This window comes from Lontra canadensis, unplaced genomic scaffold, assembly GCF_010015895.1.
Source record: "Lontra canadensis isolate GAN:19392208 unplaced genomic scaffold, GSC_riverotter_1.0 scaffold3, whole genome shotgun sequence".
In the NCBI taxonomy this organism is placed as follows: Eukaryota; Metazoa; Chordata; class Mammalia; order Carnivora; family Mustelidae; genus Lontra; species Lontra canadensis.
The window spans coordinates 14,538,596-14,564,940 of NW_022630997.1; the positions used below are offsets into that span (position 1 = coordinate 14,538,596).

General features: G+C 40.2%; 1 protein-coding gene across 2 annotated transcripts in view; it reads left to right on the forward strand.

Annotated features, from left to right (window-relative positions):
- CFAP43 (cilia and flagella associated protein 43) overlaps window positions 1–26,345 on the forward strand; it is a 103,128-nt gene that overhangs the window by 61,731 nt on the left and 15,052 nt on the right. Inside the window, exons 20-30 of one of the 2 annotated variants that reach the window (XM_032880683.1) lie at window positions 1,430–1,555; window positions 5,805–5,909; window positions 6,943–7,059; window positions 7,979–8,206; window positions 9,809–10,015; window positions 12,178–12,267; window positions 12,563–12,643; window positions 13,296–13,421; window positions 19,851–19,970; window positions 22,761–22,868; window positions 25,493–25,579. In XM_032880683.1, coding sequence (XP_032736574.1) covers window positions 1,430–1,555; window positions 5,805–5,909; window positions 6,943–7,059; window positions 7,979–8,206; window positions 9,809–10,015; window positions 12,178–12,267; window positions 12,563–12,643; window positions 13,296–13,421; window positions 19,851–19,970; window positions 22,761–22,868; window positions 25,493–25,579 — 1,395 coding nt within the window. The remainder of the gene's footprint in view (window positions 1–1,429; window positions 1,556–5,804; window positions 5,910–6,942; window positions 7,060–7,978; window positions 8,207–9,808; window positions 10,016–12,177; window positions 12,268–12,562; window positions 12,644–13,295; window positions 13,422–19,850; window positions 19,971–22,760; window positions 22,869–25,492; window positions 25,580–26,345) is intronic. The other variant, XM_032880691.1, reaches the window with a different exon arrangement.

Sequence of the window (26,345 nt, forward strand, 5' to 3'; positions counted from 1 at the left end):
CCACCACACCAGCTGAACCTGCTTGGGAAGATGTGTAGGAGTGTGACTTCAGCAGGTATTCTGGTCTGGTCAAATGAGAAGGGGTGGGTGGTGTTGGGAAGTGGCTCAGCCACCTATCTTATGGCAGGGGGAGATGTTCTCTAATTTCTTCTAGCCACTGGCACACTCCTTGTCATTGCCTTGTCCTTGTCTCCCATCCAGATATTCAGTCCAGTTCCCTCCACTTGGCAACAAACCCTTATGTTGCCATTGCTGGGCCCCCGGGGAGTTTTATCAAGTGGCAGTGCAGATACATACAGGTTCTGTTCCCTGTTTCCGATATAGTACCCCCAACTAATCACTCTGCCAGTTACTTCTAGGTTACCCCGTGCTCCTATATCTGGTGTAGCTTCTGCATTTTCTCAAGTATTGTCTCATGGGCACTTGGGGCTATCATGTATTATTTGGATCCATCTGATTTTCATTTTTGAGATGTTACAGTTTCCATGGTACTAAAGGATACTTTTTTTCTCTTAATTATAATAATAGATTTATCTATTGATTATACATGTCTTTCCTCTTAATTTTATGGATTGAAGCAGGAAAAGATGATTGTAAAGCCCATTCTTAGTCAACCATTTTGAAATTGAAGTCCTAAATTTTTCTATTATATTTTCTGAATTTTTTTTGTTGATTTGTAAGAGTTCTATGTATATTAAAGATAATACTTTGTCATATATGTTACAATGTATATCCTTTGGCCCTGAATTTTCTGAAATTATAAAGTTTTAAAGATAATTTTTAAGATAATTTTTATTTTAGAAATGTTCAAATATGTATAAAAGGAGAGAGAATAATAAAATAATAAATCCAATGACCAATATTATTTCATCTATACCCTTACCCACTATCCCTTCTCCTGATCATTTTGAAGTAAATCCCAGATATCATATCATTTCATCTTTAGTTAAGTTCGTACCTCTAAAAGACAAGAACTCTTTTTTTCTTTTTTTTTTTAAGTAGGCTCCACACCCAGCATGGAGCCCAACATGGGGCTTGAGCTGACAACCATGAGATCAAGACCTGCACTGAAATCACGGGTCAGATGCTTAACTGACTGAGCCACCCAGGCACACCAAAATAAGAACTCTTAAAACACATAACCACAATACCACCAGCACACCTAAATATCAACAATTCCTTAATTTCATTCAATGAAGTGATGAATTTTTACATTTTTGTTGTTGTTTTTGAATTAGTGAGTTTTTAAGGATTAAATCTGAAAACTTAAATGACCACAATAAGCCCGTAATCTAATGCTTTACTTGATAGTTACACTCAGATAAACAAAACATCTCTTTTTTACTGACTGCTGTCTAAAGAGACTCAGAAAAGTCTATAAAGTTTAATTCTTTACTTGTCATCATTCTTTCTTATTTGAAAAATTCAGGTTCTGGCTATGATGGAAGAAAATGAAACAGTAGATAATATTGCAAAATTAGACCAAAAGGAATTTGGCCTAGATCTTGAAGAACTGGAAAGGCTTCATGATGAAAATGAGGAAGAAGTGGCAAAGGTATTGAAAAATCTAATTTAAGCACCATAAAGAAATATAATTAAAGAAGTAGAAAGAAAATGAGAAGGAGAACTTTTCTAGGATAATGTGAACAAAACAAAACCTAGTGCATATAAATGCAGTGAGTTAGACAATTATTAAGTTTGGGAGTTGGAGGAGGGCACCTGAGTGGCTCAGTTGAGCGTCTGCCTTCGGCTCAGGTCATGATCTTGGAGTCCTGAGATTGAGTCCCACATCGGACTCCCTGCTCATTGGGGAGCCTGCTTCTCTCTCTGCCTGCTGCTTCTCTCACTTTTGCTCTCACATAAATAAATAAAATCTTTAAAAAAAATTGCAGGGGGATAGGAGAAAGAGGAGTGTCTAGGCCTGCCACACATCTGATGATTGTCTCTCCTTCATGACATTTGTTCCAACCATCTTCCACCATATGTTTAAACATTTTTAGAAATCCTCTCAGCCACCTTATGCCAACTTTGGACCTTCCAGTTTAGTGAGCCTGCTCGCTCACTCTTTCTTTCTTTCTTTCTTTCTTTCAGGTAGGCTCCACACCCAGCATAGAGCCCAATGCAGGGCTTGAACTCATGACCCTGATATCCAGACCTGAGCTGAGATCAAGAGTTGGACACAACTGACTGAGCCACCCAGGCACCACTAGCCCTTTCTTAATGACAGTTGATATATCTTCCTCTCTTTATTCACTGATTTTTCTACCCTTTGAGCATCATCTACTCTATGGCCACCCTGAAAATAGAGAAGATTAACAATTAGCATGTTCCCTATGTATCTTCTCTCATCTATGCTAGTGATTCCAGGTTTTTTGGCCATCATACAAGGTAGTTTCAATAGCTTCATCATCATCATGTGTTTTCCCTCTGGTTTCATTTCTTTGAGTATGGCATCCACAAAAGAATCTCAAGTATTTTCTGTCCAGTTTAGAGAAAAGTATAAACTGAAACCTCCATTTCTCGGATACTATACTTCTATTACTATAGCCTTTGTATCTCTTTCTGGTGGTGACATTACCCTGTTTACTTGTATGGATTTTTTTTTTTAAGGTAAAAGTCCTAATTGTGTTTTACACAGAATGTTCTTAAGCTACCTTTTTCTCAACCTGCACATCACATTTGATTTTTTGAGTTTGCAAGTATAAAAACATTTTTTTCTAAACAAGAGAAAGAAATATGATTGGATTCAAAGGCTTTTAAGTGAATTATAATTGGCTAAACAACTGTATCAAAAAGAGGCTGATAATTTGATGCCTGTAGCAGAGAGGTTTCCAGTCATGTGCTCTCCTATTAAACACGTTAATTAGTGACTGAGATAAAGATCTAGAAATGAGGCATATTTGTCAAATTAGTGAATGATGTGAGGCTGAGAATGAAAGGAAACAGACTGGGTAACAGAATCAGGACCAAAAGGACCTTAACAGACTGACACAAAGAGGTAAAATTTACCTCAAGGAGGTAAAATTTGTCTATCTATTCATTCATTCTGCAATGTTTATTGAGCACCTATTACATGCCAGACACTATTGTCAGTGCCTTGAATATAATGACTGAGACATATAGATCCTGCCCTCGTGAGGCTGATCTGGCAAAGACAGACCCTAAACAAATCTCTCTATATTGCATGATGTAAACTGAATTCTGTGATAGATGTGGGGCATCTACTTCTGTGGTCAAAGACAGTTGAAAGAGGTGACCTTTCATTTGGGATTCAAAAGGAGAGGAGTTAGCTATGCAAAGAGTTGGGGGAAGAGAATGGCAGGCTAAGGAAGCACCATGAATGAAGGCCCTGAGGCAGAAATGGAGAAATCCAGGAACAGAAAGGCCAGAAGGGCAATAGCACAGTGGACAGAAGGACAATAGCACAGTGGACAGGAGAGAGCTTCATAGAATGATGTGGGAGCAAAGGCCAGCTCTAAAGACCTTATACATCACAGTAAAGAATTTGGCTTTTGTTACAGTCAACAGAAAGCTATTAGAAATGATCCCCAACAATGTGAATGCAACTAGAGGGTATTATGCTGAGCAACGTAAGTCAATCAGAGAAAGACAATTATCATATGATATCTCTGATTTGAGGAATTTGAGAGGCAGGACGGGGGGTGATGGGGTAGGGAAGGAAAAAAATGAAACAAGATGGGATCTGGAGGGTGACAAACCATAAGAGACTCTTAATCTCATAAGAAAAAATGTGGATTGCTGGGGGGGTGGTTGGTTTTTGGACATTGGGAAGGTATGTGCTATGGTGAGTGCTGTGAATTGTGTAAGACTGATGATTCACAGACCTGTACCCCTGGGGCAAATAATACATTGTATGTTAATAAAAATAATTTTAAAAAGAAATGATCCCATTTTATTATTATAATAAATAGGCACCAATTTAGAGGCTTTTTTGAATGTTATTTATTTTAATGGTTGCACCCATCCCAAAAGGTAGGTTGTTGTTGTCCTGACTTAAGGAAACTAAGGAATTAGACCTAGAATCACTTGGCTAAGGTCTTACAACTTGAATAAAACCCACAAAGCATTCCACAAAGCTTTTCACCTTTGACCCGGGCTTCACCCAAGCCTGGAATGCCTCCTCCCATTCTGGTACCAGGTTCTCCTAAAAGCTTCTCAGCTTGACCACTCTGCAGTGAGTTTGGGTTGGATACCTACCCCCTCACTCTAACGTTGCTTCTCCCTCCAAGCTCATGTGTGACCGTTCTTCCCCACAAACCTGCTCCTCTGGCCTGTTGACCTACAGACCACTGATAAACCCACCCTCACCACCCCCACCCCATGCCTCTGCTCCAGATGCTCCTTGCTGCTTACCAAATTCCTGCATATTCCCCCAGAAGCCTTCTTAATCCTCTGAGGCAGTCTTTGGGACAGAGAAAGACTCTCCATATAGTTATTTCCCCAATATTATTACCTTTGTTGGAGCTCTGGACTTTAAAGAAGTATCCATCTCAGATTGGATGTGATAGTGAAACCAGATGGTCCAGCACAGAACAGTGTTAGCAGATGGCGCCACAAACCCAGGCACATTTGGGAAAAGAATACTAGTCCCTGGGAAGAGTCAGTGGATCCCAGTCCTAAAGGGACAAGAATATTAGTTAGCCCTGGTCAGGATCTCAACCATAGGGGAAAGACCAAAGCCCAGTAATGACAACCCGGACACAGAACTAGGGACCAAGTCTGGAAGGGTTGATCAAATAACCTCAGCAGTGGAGAGGGGAGGGCAGGGTAGGCTGGGAATCAGACAGGTTCTGACAACTGACAGGCCAAAACAGCTGTTTATTTAAGGAAAAAATAATTTAAAACTGGATTAGCCATTAACTTAATGGATAAAAAAGAAATCAAATGCAAATTAAAACAAAGCCTTTGATCAGACGGTGAATAAAATAAACATGAATGATTGAATGAACAAATAAGACATTTTTCTAATCAGGGAGATATTATTCTTAACTAGTTTGCTGATAATTCTGCCAACAAAGAGAAATGCAAAAGAGGTTCTGAAGTGGATCCTAAGGACTAGAGATTGTTGGTCCTCACTTTCATATTAGGTCTTTCAGCAAACTCCATTAAAACAAGAATTCCTAATCACTTCAAGCAGTTGGCTTACTTAAGCAGATAAAACCAACTAAGATAACATATGTTTCTAAATGAGAAAAGGTCAAGCATATGATCCCTTTGAGTCACGGAGCATTTAATTATGGTAGACATAAATAATAGAAGAATTAAGTGACCCCAAGACAGAGGTCACAAACTGGCACTTCAAATATGCATTGACAAGAATTAAGCCAACATTTAGATATCTGGTAGTTTCATTAAAAATACACATTTTTAAACTTCTCTAATAAAACAGGAAGATCTGGCATAGTGGGTTTGCTGCCCAGCCCTGCACCAACCCACCAGATCTGTGATAGTGGGCACTTTAGCTGTTCAGTCCACCATGCACTTGGCCTCATACCACCTTGGCTCATGTTTAGCACCTGCCTGCCTTTAGAGGTTTCTGTGTTGACACCCTGGTCCTCCAGGAAGGAAATTCCAAGCCTCCAGACTAAACTTCAGGAAAGGTCCTTGAGACAGGAAAGTATCCCCAGGTGCATCTCCCAGCACAAGGCAGCTCCGTGTAATGGGGAAAGAAGACAGCCACTAAATGTGCAGTCATGGCTGATTAGTGAATTTTCAATTCAGATTATTTTTTTAAGAAGCTACATATTCGTGTTCATTGTTTCCCTTCATCTACGTTCTGCAAGATAAGAAAGGATGCAGAGATGCAAAACCTCGCCAAGGCCTATTTGGCTGAACTTATTAAAGAAGAATGCTGGAATTCCATGGCTGTGAAAGGTCGAGCTCTTAAGGTAACAGACATAATTCCAGGTACCACAGCTTAGCCAATGAGAACTTTTATTGAAAGTCTCATGGCAGAAAGATTTTTAAATAATTTTAAGAAAATTCACACATGGAAAAACATTCAGAGCATCCTCACCCTCCCTGTACCAAATTCCACCAACTCACACCCCTTTCTCTTGTTTTCGTTCTTCCCTCTCTGCTTAGTCCCTATGTACTTCCAAGCCACCATCTCTTAAGATTTTCTTTCCTCTATGAACCACCTGCCTCTGCTCTTCCTATCTGTCTCTTCCAAAAGGCCACCTCAGTCACATTCACACAGATTGAAAACTAGACATAATATTGTTCACAGTTCTACCTGTGCCCTCTAAACATCTGGGTTATTTAATGCTTTTTCATTGAGATTCCTCCCAACACAATTTCCCTCTTTGTGTAGGGTGATCAGAAGTTCCAGTTTATGCTGGTGGTCCTTAAGTAACTATTAAGAACACCCTTCTCACTTTCAAATCTGTCTCCCCCCACCACCAATTTGAATAATGAAGTATATAGCCACACTACATATCTGTGATTGAGTATTGCTCTTAAACAGGGTTTTGTAAGACTGGCACATTTGGGGCTGGATAATTCTTTGTTGTGGGGGCTATTCTGTGGATTATAGGATGTTTTGGCCTCTAGCTACTAGGCCCCAGTAACATCCAAAATTCCCATTAGTGAAAATCAAATGTGTCTCCAGACATTGCCAAATGTTCCTGGAGGGCTGGGGAGGAGGAGAGGAACAGGGCAAGCAAAATCACTCCTAGTTGAGAACCACTGTTCTAGAAATAAATCCTTCACAAAAGCTCAGTATTTCTACCCAAAGTTTACACCAATACTAATGATGTACATTGTTTTATTTTAGAGAAAGTTTCCACTGTCAATTCCACTCATGCATGATGACCTATGAATTAATTTTGGTCAGTGATAATATCCCTCACTCCAACTCTGATATGCACAGTTGTACTACAAATGAATTTATTTCATCTTGCCTTTTTTTTTTTTCCTGAGTGCTTTCACCTGCCCTACGTGGTTGAGAACTTTCCAATGAAAGAGCGCACGGAAGAAGAGTTGAAAGAATTAAAGAGAGTTTTGTGGCAAAAGAAGATTGAAACAGAATGTCTTAAAGTACAATTTTAAATATATATGAGTTTATATAAGTAATGTGTTTTATTTTAGGGTCTCCATACAGATTTGAGTTAGGATACAACTTAAGATAAGTTTATATATTATTTACATTTTCATTCCTTGTTAATTGTAGAATATATTTTAATAAATATAGGAGCTGAATCTACACAATAAATCAAGACACCTATAGTCCTATACAGTACTAGCTAGCCCTCAGATAAGAGGACATAATTTTTAAAAATTAGATATAGGGTTTTGTTCTTGCTCTGGTCAGAAGTGGTCTTCATCTATCCTACTCTTTTTATCTTCTTGTATCACGAGGCATTGTATTTTTAAGTAATTGGCCAAAGATGAAGTAGTATCTGTTTTGGTGGAATTATGGTTTTTCTAGAGCAATTCTAGCTGTTTGTTTGTTTGCTTGCTTGTTTTAAAGCAGCAATCTCTATCAGATCTCTAGAAAAACATTGCCCCATCAATGTAGTTTTGGCCAGAACCTTGCATTCATTTTTTTTCTGAAACATAAAATGAAGGCATATTTCAAGTCTTCTTAACATACACTCACCAGTCCTCTGTGAATAAGTTTCTTTGTAAACATGAAGAGAAGGTGTATTCTTTAATGTTTATGTTCCAAGAAAAACTCAAGATATTTATAAGCAGCTGTCATCCTCACAGAAAGATAAATATTACATACTATCAAGGACAATTTTTACTTTCTTGACTTATCTGCACTTTGTCAATTTCCAAAGCTTAAATCTCTTCTGAATCAGTTTCAGGATCTATCCATCACTTTGAATTAAGTTGTTGGCAAGACAATTTAACACCTAAAATGACTGAAATATTTTATTAAGTTGCCTCAAAATTGCCCTTTAGAGAATTCTTGTTATTGCATAACTTTCGTGTCACCTTTTTCTGTATTTAGGTACGGAAAGAAATTATAGAGGTGCAGTCTGCAATTACCTTGGCTAAAAAGCATCATGAAGAGGAGGATGAAGAAGAAGAAGAAGAAGTGGCAGTAAAAAATCCCAATTTGCCCAATTACCTGCTTGGCAGTCTGAGTACTGATTTTGGCGTACAAGCCTCTTTCTTGTCAAGCCAATTGGAACTTCATTCCAGAGAGGAGAAAATCAACCAAATTATATTACTGAAAGTGGGTGAATTTTTCCTTTATCCTCTAAAATCTCTAAAAGTCCCCATGAGGCATCTTCCAAAGGCTCAAACTAAAGTCTAATGCTAATCAAATGATGTATTTAAGGTACATAGAGAAATATCCAGATGGCTAGTATGTCCATGTTCTTCAAAAGGAACTTGTGTACAGGAGTTACTTTCATCTATTTGGACTGGGTTCTATGATAACAGGTTTTCCGAAGAATACCTACCCTGGCTGACACCACAAACAAACTTTTCTTCTGCTTAGATCTTCAGGAAGCTCAAAGATAAAAGAGGTTCTCGAATGCCATCTTCTAGGTAACTCAGATGTCCCTTAGGACCTCCTTGTAAGATCAAGACATGATTGCTATCTATCCCCTTAACCTGGGGAAATACAATTTCCTCTCTAAGACTTCCATAACTTCTCTTCTGGGACTCAGGAATAAGGTGCAGCATTCCGCAAGCTCTAAGCTCCTACTCCTTACTCTCCACTGAACGAGTCAGTCTCAGAACACATCTTTTTATGCCTACCAGAAGTTTTTGAAATTTCGGTGACAGATTGCACCAATGTGGATGGTTCAAGATGTAATGTTGGCTCTTCCTATTCCTGAAAGTCCTCCAACCATATATCTGCCATTTGAGTTCCAGCCTCCTACCATAATACTCTGCTCTCTGTTACTATTGTTTTTCTTTTCTTCTCCTCCAACCCCTGAAATTCCTGTGCATTTATATCCAAAACTGTTTCATTATCTCTTTTGTTGCTCAGCTTTTGCTGACCTACACCCTCGGTGTCTCACCTTTCTGCTATTTTATTAAGGCATTTTCTTATAAGCAGGTTAATCTCAGCCCAAGAGAAATTCTCTTGTCAGCTGTTAAGATCATTTTTCTACCTGCTTTAATAGTTTCATCTTTAGTAGGATAGATATATAGACTGAATCTGATGGTAAAATAAAGGCTACTTTGAATTGACCATCATCCCGCCACCCATACAGGTGGGAGCAGTCCATTTGGACCCACTGCCATCTGGACAACTGGCTGATGCAGCTAGCCAGCTTAGGTCCCCTTCCTACCTGAAAATGATATGACCATACGGAGGAAGAATATTGTGTGTGGTGGTGCTTTTCTGGGAAATTCTCCAAACAACCTCTATAGGCCATCCTTTCCTTACCACATCTCCCCCAAACAAGGTTTCAAAGAGAAGCCATTTCCCAATTTAAATATCATGTATCACTTTTTAAATATTTTATGATGGATTTTTTTCTTAGAACATATACAAAAATTGAGAGAATAACCCAAAGAGTCTCCCAAGTGTCCATCATCTACTTCAGCATTTATCAACATACCTGTATACTGACTTACAGCTTCCATTTCAGGAAGTAGATTGTGGTATAACAGTTATGCCATCGCCTTAAGCCTACCCATGGTAGTAAGCCACTGTGGATTACTGAACCAATAAATGACTTAATATAAACTGTATTTTAGAAATATTAACTTCCTGATGATTTATAAATTGATTTTGGAAGGAAAGTAAAGCTGTGGGACCTTGTTATTAGTCATGACCTATAACATGGGATGTGTTCTCAGTGTCACATTGATATTTCAGGATGTCATTTACAAGGTAAAAACTGCTTTCAACCGTGAGTTTGATGCTGCATATAAACAAAAAGAGTTCGAAGTTGCACGTGTGAAGGAAAGAAATGTAAGAATCCGAGAAATTATTTTAGATCTGGACTTGGAAGAAGTGATCTGGCAACCAGAATTTGATGATTGTGAGAAGCCAGAGAGAACCCTCATTGTGGAAAACAAAGAGGTACTGGCTAGCTGTGCTATCCCTTCCCTTTTCTCTCAGGACATTTTCCCACATTCTTTCCTACTCATCTCCTCATGTGCACTACTGGAAGTGACTGTATCAGGTGGTATCCTTGGTCACAAGAAACAAAAACAATTGACATTGCCTTAGCAATAATGAGAATTTCTTTTGGAATCCTGTGGAATCTAGGGAAGATTTGGAAGCCTAGAAAGAAACAGGGAACCAAAGATCGGAATCCTGTGGGGAGTCAGGAAGTCCACTTTCTTTATCTCTTAGCTCACTTCTCTCTGCATTTCGCTTTTAGCAGTTTCTACTTTGTTTCTCCTTACTCAAGTGGATAGCTGGTCCAAATGAGAATCTCTCAGTCCTAATTCCACATTTGGCTAGGAAGACCTTCCTTGACCCAGCCTAGGTCCAGTACCTATATCGGAAAAGGTTGGATCACATTGTAGATGAGAGCGTGATGAAGCTCCAGTAATTATCTGGGTCATTAAGGCAGTATGGATCCCAGAGAAAGGGGCCTCAATGGTTAGTCTTTTTCTTTTTAGGAGAGAGTATGAGGCAGGGGCAAGGGGTGGTGCAGTGGGAGAGGGAGAGAAATAATCTTAAACAGGCTCCATGACCAGTTCAGGGACCAACATAGGGCTCAATTTTACCACCCTGAGATCATGACCTGAACAGAAATCAAGAGTCAGATGTTTAACCGACTGAGCCACCCAGATGCCCCGCTGTTCAGCCTTCTTAAAAGGTGTTTAGCTGGAGGTACCTGGGTGGCTCAGTCATTAAGCATCTGCCTTCGTCTCAGGTCATGATCTCAGAATTCTGGGATTGAGCCTCACACTGGGCTCCCTGCTCAGTGGGAAGCCTGCGTCTGCCTCTCCCACTCCCTCTATTTGTGTTCCCTCTCTTGCTGTGTGTGTGTGTGTGTGTGTGTGTGTCTCTCTGTGTCAAATAAATAAATAAAATCTTAAAAAAAAAAAAAAAAAGGTGTTTGGCCAGAAGTGGTTACAAGTAAATGCTTAAAGAAAATAATTAAAATATAACCAAATGTAAAATACTAAAAAAAAAAAAAAAAAATCCTTGCTCATATGAAACCAGCTTGATTGCTTTGGGACAAAAGCTAATAGTGTTGCTTAGAAATAATAACAAACTCTTTTATAGTCCCTGTTAAAAGCCAGGTCCTAAAAAGAACAGGTCCTGTTCTAAGTGCCCTAGATCGATGGAAACTAATTTATCATTATAAGACTTACGAGGTAGGTACTAATAACACCTCTATTTTACAGATAAGGAAACTAAGGCATAGAGAGGTTAAGTAGCTTGACCACAGTTAGAAAGCTAATAAGTGACACAGTTGGGGTTTGAACCCAAACCCTATCCTTCAGAGTATGTCTTCATCTCTACAGTCTACTGTACTTGTTTAAGGAAATTATTTCTTCCAGAACCAGACTCCTGCCATGTAACCTAAGACTCTGGAGCACAGTGAGAGCAAGGACCCCATTCTGTGTCTGTCACCAAGATCCTACTGTGGGCAGTTTTTGTATGTGCATAATTAACCTCACCACACTTGCTTCTTCTCTAATCCCTTCTACATCAGGAGAGTGACCTTGTTACAAGCCAAACTTATATTATGTCTTTCCTTTGCTTAAACCCCTGCAGTGGCTGCTCATTTCACTTCAGATAACAAGCTCCTCTGTGACTGCCAACCATGGCTCCTTTCCTCTTCAGCTGCTCTCATTACCTTGCTCTGGGCTGGCCACACTTGTGTTCCCACAATTCCTTGATTACTTCAAGCTATTAACCTCTCAGGACCCTCATCCTACAGGATTTGGCTTAGATGACACTCCTTTGAACCATTTTCCTGCCCCTCTCATCTGAATTAGATCCCTGTTACAATATCTTCAATGATGGAGAAGAGCTTTGAGAACTAATAGAGAAGTAACAATCAATTTTCCCAACCCTCTCATTCTTTATTTCAAGATAGGAAATTGATTGTGAAATCTGGATGGTTCCTTTATCCTCATAATTCCTTTTAACCTCCTCCCTGGTGTGTGGAAGGGATATTTGGTTTAAATTTTGTAAGAACAACAGAAGGAAACCACATTTTCTCTTTCCGAGTCCAGGGTGCTGACCATTACACTATGGGGCCACATTTTCTCTTCCAGATTACAGCTCAGAAACTTATTAATCCATGGCTGAAAGCCAAAACAGAATTGACCGTGACCCATGAAATGGAGCAATGGCTTCAGAAACGGGTATGCAGTTTTGCTCAAACTTACCTATGACCCTCTTTCCTTTAGGGATACTTGTTCCTAAGTTGGTTGAATAGTCTTGTACTTTACTCCACTATAGAAATACATCGGGGCATTTGTTGTGGTCAGAGGTCCCTGGAATCTCAGTGGCCTCTTTCTCCTCTTCCCTCCATGCCATTTACCACCCTGCCCAATTCTAACGCAGTCATTCTAACATTGGGTGGGAGACTGCCTCTGGTTCTACCAGAGGGCCAGATCTCTGTCTTAGCTGCCCTCCCTGACCATGGCTCTTCTCCAGGGCCCCAACACAAGGCACCGAGCCCTGATGGACATGATGGGAGGAGTTCTGGAAGTCAAGAAGGAAGATATTTTGAGAATGGTAAGACTTCTGGACGTTCTTATAGAAGATGGAATGGGGGTAGAGAGAGCTACACAAATTTGATCGTTCTTGTCTACATTGGCCCAAGTTTTAGAAATTCTACAACAACAAATATACAACCTCCCTGTACTTCATAAACATATCACATTAGGTAAATGAGAAATTTGAAACCTTGGACTTGCCTCCCCATCTTGTTAACGCAAACGAACAAAACAAACAACCATAGTGGTTCTGGTCTCTGTAGAAAGCAGTGATAATGTTGCATCTGTAATTCTCTGGATGTAGCAAGAAACATTCCTTTTGATACGTGCCTTATGTGTCCCTGGAGCCCAGGTGTAGTTTTATGAACTACATGTGAAGTTATCGACTTCATATTTATGAAGATATCAACATACATGTCTGAACCTGTCACCTAAGAGTCTCTCTCGGTACATCCTAAACTGCCCACGCTTGCTTATGTCACAGAAAAACAGTTGTAACATTTTTCATATCCTTTCATCAAAGTGTCAGGCCATTGTCTTGCCAATCTGAAGAACTATATCCCTTGAAAGGGCTCTTTTATTTTTTTTAACTGTAATGATAACTCTGACCTTTTACTGTACTGTTATATTTATGTTTGAGCCACAGTGTATGCTTTCCTTTTTATCTTCAGGTGATTCCTCAACCTGCTTTCGTGGCAAAACCTGATGCTCTGTGGTCTGAAGAAGAGAGGAAACAATTCAAAGACTATGAGAAGAAAGTCAAAGAGTTAAATGAAGAAAGAGATAAGTACAGAAAGGTCAGAAGAGCAAAGAATTAATACACCGTGCCAAGACTTTGTTTCAGTATCTCTTCAAATGAAGTGTTCTTTATTCCCTCAGTGTTGTTAGTAGCTTAAGGATACTGTTTCAACTTATTTCAACTTACATTCTCAAGAGAATTTGGGGAATTGGGTAGAGATAACTTTGAAGAGCTAACACAAATTATTTATTTGTTTGTTTGTTTTTAAAGATTTTATTTATTTATTTGACAGAGAGATCACAAGTAGGCAGAGAGGCAGGCAGAGAGACAGGAGGAAGCAGGCTCAGCAGGGAGGACCCTGGGATCATGACCTGAGCCGGAAGCAGAGGCTTTAGCCCACTGAGCCACGCAGGTGCCCCGAGTTAACACAATTTAAAACAGAAAGAATGTATTACAATGTGTTATTTTTACAGTTCTTATTGATTTCAACATTTCCCAGATTGTTAGAGTTCATTTGGTCCTCCATTCATTCTTCAAATGTTTAATGAACATCTAGTAGCATATATTCTAGGCACTGTCTGTATCTTCTACATCTGTTAGAGTTCAGTAATAACTCTTGCTTGATTTCCTCTCAGTCTCAAGGAAAGGACTTGACCGAAGAATAACACAATCAATAGCACATACTTTACAGTTCTAACTTGAGATATTTGCGAAGCAGTTCTCCTACCGTTATCTCCTTGCATCACAAAGAAACATTCCCACATTAAAATTCCTTAAATTCACAGACCTGTACCCCTGAAACAAATAATACATTATATATTAATTTTTTAAAAAGAAAAAGGAAAAAATAAAATTGTTTACAATTATAATAGAGATATAAAAGCTGATGGTATACAACCAAATAAAAAACATCTATTCCTCTGTGAAGAAGGTAAAATCATGGCATTGTCTGAGGCAGGGCAGTTTGTCAGCCTTATTCTGGCTGTGTCTCCTGAGCAATTTCTTTGGACCCATTGTAACCTGTTCCCATTTTTATTCCCTCCTAAGATAGTATTTCCCGAAACCCCAAAATGAGCAGTCTTGAAAGCAGTAAAAATTTCAAGCAGTTAAGAAGTATAGATGCTAAGGTGGTGGGTGGCATTTATTCCATGGTCTCATATTGTGAAATAGTCTGCTGCCTACACTCCCTGCTCCGTGGTCGCCCTCAGTGGGTAGAAGCCAGCCGTGGCAAAGCCAGTACTCAGCCTTCTTTCTCTGCACCTGCACCAGGCACCACACAGTGGGTAAAGAAAAAAACACAGCTTTCCCTCTAATGACCTTATCTTTACTGGGTCTTTAGGCTGTTTGGTGACACTATTCCATTTCCCCACCCCCAGCTTAGTCCATACCACCTGGGGGATCTTGTCAAAAATGTCGATTTGATTCTGTCATTTTGAGGAAATGGAAGGACCTGAGATTTCTAACAAGCAGCCTGGTGGTGTCACTTGCTGCTTGTCAGAGGACAAACACTTTAAGTAGCAAGATCCTAGAGGAGCATGTCTCATGTTCTCCTCTCTCTCTAAACTTCCAACACCTGACCCCCTACCATTCTGGCAATATGCCCCTTTTTCCTACATCAATTTTCCCTCCAGTATAGAATGAGTGTTTTAAAATTATACACTGGATACATCTCTCATCGTATAGACAAGAAAATAGGGGGGAAAAGGGATTCCTTTCAAGAGGATTCGGGAATTCTTTCTACTATCCTTGTGACTTTTGAGTTAATCTGAATTTATTTCAAAGTAAATAAAGTTAAAAGGGGAAAAAAAAGTCCCTGGACCCCACTTGCCTCTCAATCCATGGTCCAGTATCTCCTTAGAAAAACCCTTAGAAAAATCTGTGTTCATGGTCTCCAATTTCTCTTTTCTCAGCCATTGGAAAAACCTTTATATTATGGAAAATATCAAATGTATAAAAATGTAGAGAGAATAACATAGCAACCCCCTCATCCAGCCTCAACAATTATCAAGTCATGGCAAATCTTATTTCATTTTATATCTCCACAAATTTCCCCCAAACTAGATTTTTTTGCCAATTTTTATTTTAGAATTATTCAAATGTACAGAAATGTTGCATGAGTAGAACCATCTGTATACCATATTCCTTTGTAAATAGTGCACATATTCTGTATATCTAGTATACCTATACCATATACCTTCACCCGCCAACTTTTAATATTGCCACATTTGTTTTTGCATTTTTCTCCTGTATTTTATATATATATATATATGTATATATATATATATATATATGTATGATATCAAAACTCCATACTATTACCTCTAATTCCAATTCAACATACCATAGAGTTTATCTCTTTCCCTAATTTAGCACTTAGATCTCCTTTCCAATGCAAGCTCTAGTTCCCCATATATATGTATATTTATTCATTTGCTCAGTCCTACAATATACATATAATACTTCTACCAAAAGCAAAACATCATGGCAGGTTTTAAGATTTCTTTGCACCTTGGGGCGCCTGGGTGGCTCAGTGGGTTAAAGCCTCTGCCTTCAGCTCAGGTCATGATCCCAGGGTCCTGGGATCGAGCCCCGCATCGGGCTCTCTGCTCAATGGGAAGCTGGCTTCCTCCTCTCTCTCTGCCTACTTGTAATCTCTGTCTGTCAAATAAATAAATACAATCTAAAAAAAAAAAAAAAAAATTTCTTTGCACCTCTTCTTGTTCTTAGGATATATTCCATGGAGGGCAGGTCATCTGCACATTATGTTCAGAATTTATTTGGACTAATCCTTTCTTTCCCCTTCTGTGTGGATAACATTATAAACTTAATAAAAAGTTCTTCATGCACCACTGTTTTTATATCAGGGGGAAGAGACCAGCATGTCTTCTGATTTCATGGTTTTCTTTTGTTTCTGCAGGATCCTTAATCTTCACTTCTTCATTTCTTCTTTCCTTTCACCCAAGTCTCTAAAAGACACCTCCCTCTTCCACACTGCCTTACTCTCCCCAGAAGCAGCACTGCCTGAGACTGCGCCTCCAGTCCCTTTTTTATGATTTTCCAGGAGCTCCTCTTTGGGCACCACAACAACTCCCACCAATCCAAACACCATTGTCTTTTACCCAATTTATAGCATCAGTTTCCCTGCCCTCCCCCTCCTCCGATCTGTAGCCCTCCCATTTTACTTCACACCATTCTCCTTGTCCTTAGCTGTGTCAACTGGGCCAGCTCCACTGACCTTCTTGGTGTTCCTCAAAAATACCCAGCACACTTGATTCCAGCACCCACAGCTCATTCTTCCCATGGATGCTGTCAACCCATTTAACCATACTTTGGATCTCTACTCAGTTGTCACCTCATCTTCCAACATAACATGGCAAACTCCCTCCCACCAGCTCCGCTCTACACCCTGACCCTACTTTGTTGTTCTCCAGAGTGCTCATGCGACCTGGCCTACATTATCCATATTTGTTTACACGTTACCTGACTCCTCTACTTGAATGCAACATGAGGGAAGAGAATCGGTCTGTTTTGTTCATTACTATAGTTTTGAGAACTGTGCTTGACCTGTAATAAACCCCCAGTAAATATTTCCTGAATGAATGGATAAATCTATTGACATTTATTATGTGCCAGACATACTCCTAGGCCCTAGTGATTTGCAGATGAAAAGCTACCACCTTCACCCTTAAGAGCCTAGTCTGTCAACTACAACAATACCTTCTTAAATTGTAGGCAGTGTTTTTGTCCAGGGCTGGGAGAAATTCTTGGTCTAATGGATTCTGCATTGTTCATCCATACCCTCCTATTGAGTCCCCCACCTTTCATCTCCCCTGCTTCTCATTTTGCAGCATCTGACACAGTTTTAGTTAAAATTAGATTTTCCCAGGAATGTTTGAAGAAAAGTGACACCCAGTTCTTTAACAAATATTCCTTTGGTTCCCATTATGCGCTGGCCACTGTGTCAGGTCCCAAGGAACACTTGCTGAATAGACAGGCACAGCCCTGCCCCCTCATGGTGCTCATTGCCTTGGGGGGAGGGTGTTACACATTAACTGGACATTCACAAAATAGTTCTTTAACTGCAGTATGATGAGTCAGAATGGACAAGTTTAGGTACCATCTGTGACAGTAAACATAGAGGCACAGATGTAGATTGGGGCCATTGGTTTTCACTAGGTCCCCTTTTCAGGCTGGCATGCCCATCCCCTCACTGCTGGGCATACTGCAGCTAAAGGCTCAAACCTGAGACCTCTGATGCCTTGTCCTTGGCTCATCAAGGGGGCATCCTTGTCAGAGCATACCAGTTACACCTACTGCCCCTATCGAGGAAAGCCTATAACTGACTGAAGAGATGAGGATAGAGCAGTCCTGCCCAGTTGGCCCAAATTGGGCAGCTCAGCAGAGCCTCTCCGTTACCCTTGAGCCCTAGGAATCAGGTAAATGCTGGGCCACCTAAGAGCACATTGTTGCTCAGCTCCTGCCTCTTCCCTGCCTGCTTCCCCTTCCCCATTTTACAGGTGTCTCTGAAAAAGCACTCCCTCCTATAATTGCATACACTGGAATCCTGTTCCAGGTTTTGCTTCTAAGACTCAAGGTAGTGCCTAAAACAGGACCCAAGGTAGGTTCACTTGAAAAAGTGGCTTTTATGCTCGAGTTGGAAGAATGAGAAAAATGACAGGTTGAAGAGCAGAGAATGGAGATCAGACAGATGGAAAAGCACATGAGAAGAGCCTGCAGTGAGAATAATGTGGGGCATTTGAAGCACAGAACAAAACGCCATTCTAACACTAAAAGAGTTCCTTTCAGACTGGGATTTGGACCCTTGGACAGTCTGGTCTCAGCAGGCTGAGTCTTTGGTCATTTGCCATGTGATGATGCTTCCATTGTCCAGGAACACATGGCCTTGATACATAAGTACTGGGCCCACAGTCTTTGGGATTTTTTCCATTTCTATGAGACTGTATCATAAATTATGAAAAGCAAACTGACCCTGCAGTGTGCTTTTCCTGTATTAATGTTTTCGCATTGCTTAATTAGCTTAATTTGAGTAGTGTTTATCCTTGTGTCAAGTGCCTCTACATTTTGCTAAACTCATTCCATCACCTTCCCAGAATTAGTCCCTCTCTCCATTAAACCAGCATAGACAGAACTTGGCTTTTTTTTTTTTTTTTAACTTAAAGAAAGAGAGAGAGTGGGAGAGCACACGTGCACACATGCACACACTTGTGTGCAAGAGGAGTGGGGGAGGGGCAGAGGGAGGGAGAGAGAGAAAATCTTAACAGGCTCCATATCCAGCATGAAGCCTGATGCAGGGCTGTCTCATGACCCTGAGATCATGACCTGAGCTGAAATCAAGAGCTGGACACATTAATGATGTACTAAATGTGGGCTAATTGGACATAATAATAAAATAATTTTAAAATAGAAGTAAATAATTTTTTTAAAAAGAGCTGGACACAACCACCTGAGCCCCCCAGGCACCCCAGATCTTGGCTTTTTAAAGTAAATTTAAAATAATAATGCTATTATTACCATTATCGTAATAATTTATTCAAGTAAGTATTATCAGTGGATGCTAAAACTGGTGGATAAAAGTTTGATGAGGAGGGGCGCCTGGGTGGCTCAGTGGGTTAAGCCTCTGCCTTCGGCTCAGGTCATGATCTCAGGGTCCTGGGATCGAGTCCTGCATCGGGCTCTCTGCTCGCAGGGAGCCTGCTTCCCTCTCTCTCTCTGCCTGCCTCTCTGTCTACTTGTGATCTTTCTCTGTCAAATAAATAAATAAAATCTTAAAAAAAAAAAAAGTTTGATGAGGAATGAGATTTTTACATGGTTTCCAAGTATCTTCCCAAAAATTAATTACAAATGGAAAAACAGTAACTGTACAATAGAGAAACTGGCAGACACTACTTAACCAAGTGATCACAGTTAACATCACCAATAATGAAACAAACCAATGTCATGTCTCCTCATGTGGAGCACTGAGGAGGATACAGCATGATTCATGTAGTGTTCCTGTCAGTGATGTACCACCAGAGATTTTGTTTTACTAGGCCTATCTCTGCCTGCACCATTAGCCATGATTAGTTATTTCCTTTTTTTTCCCCCTCTGTAACCTTCTTAAAACAAAAAATCTCAGATTTGGGGCACCTGGGTGGCTCAGTGGGTTAAAGCTTCTGCCTTTGGGTCATGATCCCAGGGTCCTGGGATCGAGCCCCGAAATCGGGCTCTCTGCTTGGCGGGAAGCCTGCCTCCCTCTCTCTCTCTGCCTGCCTCCCTGCCTACTTGTGATCTCTGTCAAAAAAAATCTAGATTCAAAATATATTAGAGATCTAAGTGGAACATCTCTGATTAAAGAAGGTGAAGGACCCAGGTGAAGGACCCAAGGCCTATCCTCCCTCTGCCCCTCCCTTGCAGCAAAATATGAACACCCCTTCCTTGGAGCATTTGATGTTCCTAAATGTTAATTTTGTTATCAACTTCTTTCCAGTCATTGGAGGCAGAAATGAAGAAACTTCAAAACTCCATTCAAGAAAGCACACAGAATTTTGATGAATATTTGAAAAGACTCTTTGAAAGGAGAGTGAAGGCAGAGATGGTTGTCAACCAGGTAAGTAAAAGCTTTACTTACAGGACCCTTTCTTTTATGGAACCTCCAGGGCCTCTCTTTGTTTTTAGGAAAAAAACCAGCAGTCTTTTTGGCACCATGTTCTAGCTCATGCTGACCTGTTTCCTGCTCCAGCCTCTCCTGTGCCACCCTCCCCCTCACTGCCATGCTTCCTCCTCTGGTGCCTCAAGCTCACCTCAGAGCTCCTTCCTCCCAGTTCTGACTCCTGGCCTCTCTACTCAGCTGTGTACGGCAGGCCCCAGCTTACAAGCCAGCTCCTCAAGACTGGGCTGGAGCCTCCTAGTCTATGCTCTGCTCTTTTACTTCTAAAACTTATTGCAACTGAACTTTAATTTATGTGAGATTACTTTTTAATGCTCCCAAAACTTTAGGTTCCATGAAGTCTGTCTTATTCATTCCTGTATCTCTAGCAACTAACAAAGGGCTGGGCTCATACTACATGTTAAATGAATGAATAATCCACTTGCCCCCCAAAAGATACGATGAGAAATCCTGGCTTAATTTGATCCAGCAGGAAGAATATAAATGAAGTGTACAGTAACTAGAAGCAAGAAGATCAAGGATTAAAGCCTCTAAATTCTGAGGAAAAATTATTCCTAACATTGGATTCTATTCCTGGTCAGACTACCAACTGAGTATAAGAGGAGAATAATGATATTTTGAGAAATACAAGATCTCAAAAATTTATATGTGTCTCCCAAAGCAAGCAGGTCAGGCAAAAAAGATGAGAGAAGATAAGAGAACCTCTAGGTTCCCAACCTCTAGGAGGTTGTCTCTGTCCTCAGGGTCCCAACAGGAATGGTACACTGAAAGAGTTACATTTAAGAGGGTTTAATGCAAGGACTCTCAGGGTTAAGGGGAAACAGCAAGGAATGGTGAAAATTTAGAGATTAGAAATAGCAGGAAGGCAGTGACCTCTCTAGAGCTAAAGAGGCAAAGGAAGGGAGCTGCTACCAGGACCCAGCAAGACCTGTGGCCTTGAGAGAGGGCCTGCCCCCTCAGGAGTCATGACCATAGACAGAACATAACCATTGGCCCCACAGGGAGCGAGTGTGTATATGGTAGTTGGGTGGGAGGACATTGGGAATAAATGCCCTAGCACTAGTCATAAGAACCACATTAGTCCTAATGCCCCCCAAAATAGAAACAATCTAAATGTCCAACAACTACATATAGTTAAATAAAATATGGCTTATCCATATAATGGAATATTATTTGGCAATAAAAAGTACTAATACATAGTATAACATGGATGAACCCTGACTTGTATGAAATGAATGATTTATGAAATATGTCTTAATAAAGCTGTTATTTTATTTTTTTTTTACTTTTTTTATTTTTTTATAAACATATAATGTATTTTTATTAAAGCTGTTATTTTAAAAAGATAAGCTCAGAACATCTTTTCATACAAGATAATGAGGAAACTGTCAAAGACTAGCAGGTATTATCCAAAGGATATCCAAAATCTCCCCTAGGGTGCCTGGGTGGCTCAGTGGGTTAAAGCCTCTGCCTTCGGCTCAGGTCATGATCCCAAGGTCCTGGGATGGAGCCCCACATCGCATTGGGCTCTCTGCTCAGCAGGGAGCCTGCTTCCCCTACCCCTGCTCTGCCTGCCTCTCTTTCCTACTTGTGATCTCTCTCTGTCAAATAAATAAATAAAAATCTTTAAAAAATAAAAAATAAAAGCTCCCCTAAAGGGAATAATTTAAGATTCAATAATGATCATCATTGCCATTATCTGAAACCCACAAAAGTTGTTTAAATTTGTTAATTTGTGATTATTTTAAAAAGAAGAATGCCTATAATTCACCTTCAGAGGATAACAACAAATTCATTATGTAAAAACTGATAAAGAGAGACCATCAAGTACTGATTCCACCTTCCTATGTGAACTGTACCACTAGGTAACTACATTGCAGATAAGGAGAAGCATCTGTCTATTTATAAAAGAATTTTAATAAGTGAAAAAGGAATGATAGGAATAGAATATCACCATCCTGCAACTCTCCATAGATAAATGGGACTGGGCATGGAGTGTCTACAGTTACTAACATCGTGAAAAGTCAGACACCCTAATATTATATGTGTACTGATCAAAGAACATAGTATCACCTACGGTATTGCCAAAAGGATCAAACATGTGTCTGATCAGGCCTCTGATCAGCTGCCAGATTTCAGGAAGTACATGACATGAAGGATACTAATCAAATCACTGTAAGTATGCAGGTTTCAAAACCCAGACTAGGTAAAACTGCAAGAAAATGTGAGGAAAGGAAGGGGGTGGAAGGGAAACTGGATTATAAGATTTTGTAAAATGTGACAATTTTTAAATGAACAGGTGATGCTGTAGTGCCTACAGAGATATACATGGGTAATAAAAGCATAAAGAAACACAAGGGAGTGATTATTATGAATGTCGGGGAAGTAATTATCCCAGGGTTGAGACTGTAAAGGGGACACATGGAAGGGACTTCTGGGATGGGAAAGTACTATTTCCTGAACGGTGGTGATCCCAAGTATGTTTTACCTTTATTATAACTCATTAAACTATACATGGTCTTATGTATTTTTCTGTATATGTTTTATCTTACAATGAAGAGTTAAAATAACTGAGTCATTAGTGCCACAGTGTATATTCCCTTTTTCTTAAAAAGAATTTCTCTTATTTGTATGTGATTAACCTGTTCTATGAGAGTCAAGTCTATGACCCTCAGCAGAAAATCCTTTCTTAAATAGATGTACTGACCACCTTTTTAAATATTTCTACAGGAGGAACTGAAAATTAATAATCTTGTATTTTCTTTACTGTTGGATGAAGAAATAAGCTCCAGAGAAGCATTCCTAAACAACTACCTTACAAGGAAGCAGGAGGAGAAAGTAAGGATAGTACCTGGTATCTTGAATAAAAGGATTTTCTGACAGACATGCTCCTTGTTTAACAAGCTCTCAGGGGTGCCTGGGTATCATAATCGGTTAAGTGTCTCCCTTTAGCTCAGGTCATGGTCTTGGGGTCCTGGGATCAAGCCTCGTGTCCAGCCTCAGGTCAGGTGTAGCTCAGCACAAGAGTCTACTTGTCCCTCTCCCTTTGCCCCTCCCCCTGCTCATGTTCTCTCTCTCCCAAATAAATAAATAAAATCTATATATGTTAAAAAATACACACACACACACACACAAACACACACACACACGCACAAAACAAGAGGTCACACACCTAGACCCTTCCTTCCTTTCACATTCCTCTAAGCTGTGTGTGTTCCTTGGCTCCCTGTCAGGGAAAGCACCTGCTCTTATCTGTTACTGAAGTTATGGGATTCTGCATCCGTCGTCATTTAGTCAAAAGAACCATATGACTTTCATATGACATATGGTTTATAAAATGCCACATAGCTTCATGGTTGAAAGGACCCACTTTTAACTACTGACTGGCTGTGACACTGTGGGACCTCAGACAAGGCGTAAACCTTTTAGGTTATACAAGCTCTGCTCTGGGAATATTGTTCTCTCTGGATCATTTGGAACCCTACATTTTACTAAACATGTAAGTAATGTGTTAGCTTATAGAACAAAAAACTGTCGTATTCAGGAAAACTCTAGTAAATAGCATGAACAGATATGTTTCATTAAAGATGAAATGAATGCAAAATGCTTGTCACATAATATTTTTCAAAAAGATTTTGGACACCTGGGTGGCTCAGCGGGTTAAGCAGCTGCCTTTGGCTCCGTCATGATCCTAATTTAGGGTCCCGGGATCAAGTCCCTCATCGGGCTCCTTGCTCAGTGGGAAGCCTGCTTCACCCTCTGCCTGCCACTCACCCTACTTGTGCTCACTCTCTCTGATTAAAAAATAAATTAATAATAATAAAACAAAACAAAAGGTTCAGCTTTTATTAGTAGTATTAATAAAGAACATTTATGAATGAATGATTTAAGGTATCATATATATGACATATGAACTTAGTTTTTGCTTCAAGTCCATGAATGCAGCCCCACTCATAACAACCCTGTAAGGAACCGATTTCTTTCACGGGTGAGGAGACCGTCTCAGAGATGCTGGTAACATGCCTGTCACCCATTAGAAAGTAAAACAGCAGGAATTGGAACTGTGAAAATAAATGAAGACCATCCAGATAAGAATAAGTAGACTATTTATTCAGAACTTGATCGAGTTTAAAAGCCAGCCACCATCACTTGTGTTTGGTGGACACTGAAAGGCAGACACAGGGATGGGAAAGCTATAAAATGGAAAGAAAAGAAGGCTTCAGGTGCACTCTGATTAGAAGTTGCTGGCATGGGGGTGGGAGGGAACCTGGGTGGCTCAGTCAGTTAAGCATCTGCCTTTGGCTCAGGTTGTGATCCCAGGGTCCTGGAATCGAGCCCCAGGGGGCGCTCTGCTCAGTGGGGAATCAGCTTCTCCCTCTCCCTCTGCTTCCCCTGCCCACACTCGTGCTTGCTTGTGCTCGCTCTCTCTCTGTGTGAGATAAGTAAATAAAATCTTAAAAAAGGGGGGGGCACCTGGGTGGCTCAGTGGGTTAAAGCCTCTGCCTTCGGCTCAGGTCATGATCTCAGGGTCCTGGGATCGAGTCCCACATCGGGCTTTCTGCTCAGCGGGGAGCCTGCTTCCCTTCCTCTCTCTCTGCCTGCCTCTGCCTACTTGTGATCTCTCACTCTCTGTCAAATAAATAAATAAAATCTTTAAAAAAAAAAAAAAAGTTGTTGGCATAGGGAAGCCAGGGGCAAGTTAGTTAGAAGACGGGCAACCTATGTGATTAATTTGAGGAGCATATTCGGCTTTCTCTGTTTGGTCCTAAACTGGAAATTGTGGCAAAAATTAGGAAAGGCTGAAAGTTACTGATGAAATCCTGACAGCCTGGGACTGATCGCTGCTGAGGATATGGTTTAGTTTCCCAGCTAGTTGCTACAAGGGTTGTGGGTCAGAGTTCTGTTTGTATATATGGTCTGGCCATTATCTGTTTATATATTCAATTTCTCAGAAGCCAGGCCATGTAAATCCCAAGTCTGTGCAATTTCATCATCAGACTTCCCTGCTCCACAGTCACTTACACACTCACATAGCTGGTTGTACTTAGAAACACGTGATTAGGGGCGCCTGGGTGGCTCAGTGGGTAAAGCCTCTGCCTTCAGCTCGGGTCACGATCTCAGGGTCCTGGGATGGAGACCCGCATTGGGCTCTCTGCTCGGCAGGGGGCCTGCTTCCCCCTCTCTCTCTGCCTGCCTCTCTGCCTACTTGTGATCTCTGTCTGTCAAATAAATAAAATCTTTTAAAAAATACATTATATATATAAAAAAAGAAACAGGTGATTAGGTGTTTTTTCTTTCAAAGTCTCCAATTGATTTATTTTCTGCTATAAATGTTATCTGTAATGGGTATCTCACTGATTCATTTATCTTGTATTAGGAAATTTCTTATTCTTAGTATCCCAGTATGTTTGTTTATCCTGAAAAAACTCAGTTCCAATTGCCTCTTCTTGATGTTATTATAGAACCAGACTTCAGAGGCCATCCAGAAAGCCAGAGAAGACCTTGATGTGTACAAGGAACACTATGACAACTTGTTGGCAGAAGACAAAGTGAGAACTATTGTCTTACCCATTCACCAATGCAATAGCGTTGCTGCTTCAATTTGGGGAAGATTAAAAGGGATATAATTTAACTTCCTCATAGATTATATCCTGCTACAATTCTCAATTATCAGTGAACTTCACTCTGAGCCATTGTATATTTCTGATAATCAGTGTGTAAAATAAATTTTTGTAACTTGTCTGGTTTAAATTTTCCCTTGTACAGAAAAAGAGAGCACTCACCTAGAACTTAGGGCTTCTCAAACTTTAAGTTGCGGTCCCCACTAGTTGGTCATGCAATCAATTTAGTAGGCTATGAAAAGAATATTTTAAAACTTAATTCCAGGGGCACCTGGGTGGCTCAGTAAGTTAAGCCTCTGCCTTCAGCTCAGGTCATGATCTCAGGGTCCTGGGATTGAGCCCCGCATCGAGCCACACATCGGGCTCTCTGCTCAGCAGGGAGCCTGCTTCCCCCCGCACCCCCGCCTGCCTCTCTGCCTACTTGTGCTCTCTATCAAATAAATAAAATCTTCCAAAATTTGGCTACTATAAATAATGCTGCAGTAAACATAGGGGTGCATATATCTTTTTGAATTAGTGTTTTCATATTCCTTGGGTTAATACCTAATAGTGGAATTATTGGATCATATGTATGACCAGTAGTTTTATAATGGAAAAGAACGGAACCAGAATATTTACAGGTAAATATTATTTTGTGAAAATTTTAGTTCTGAATGATTTCTAGAACCTTATATGAAATAATATTTGTAATTCA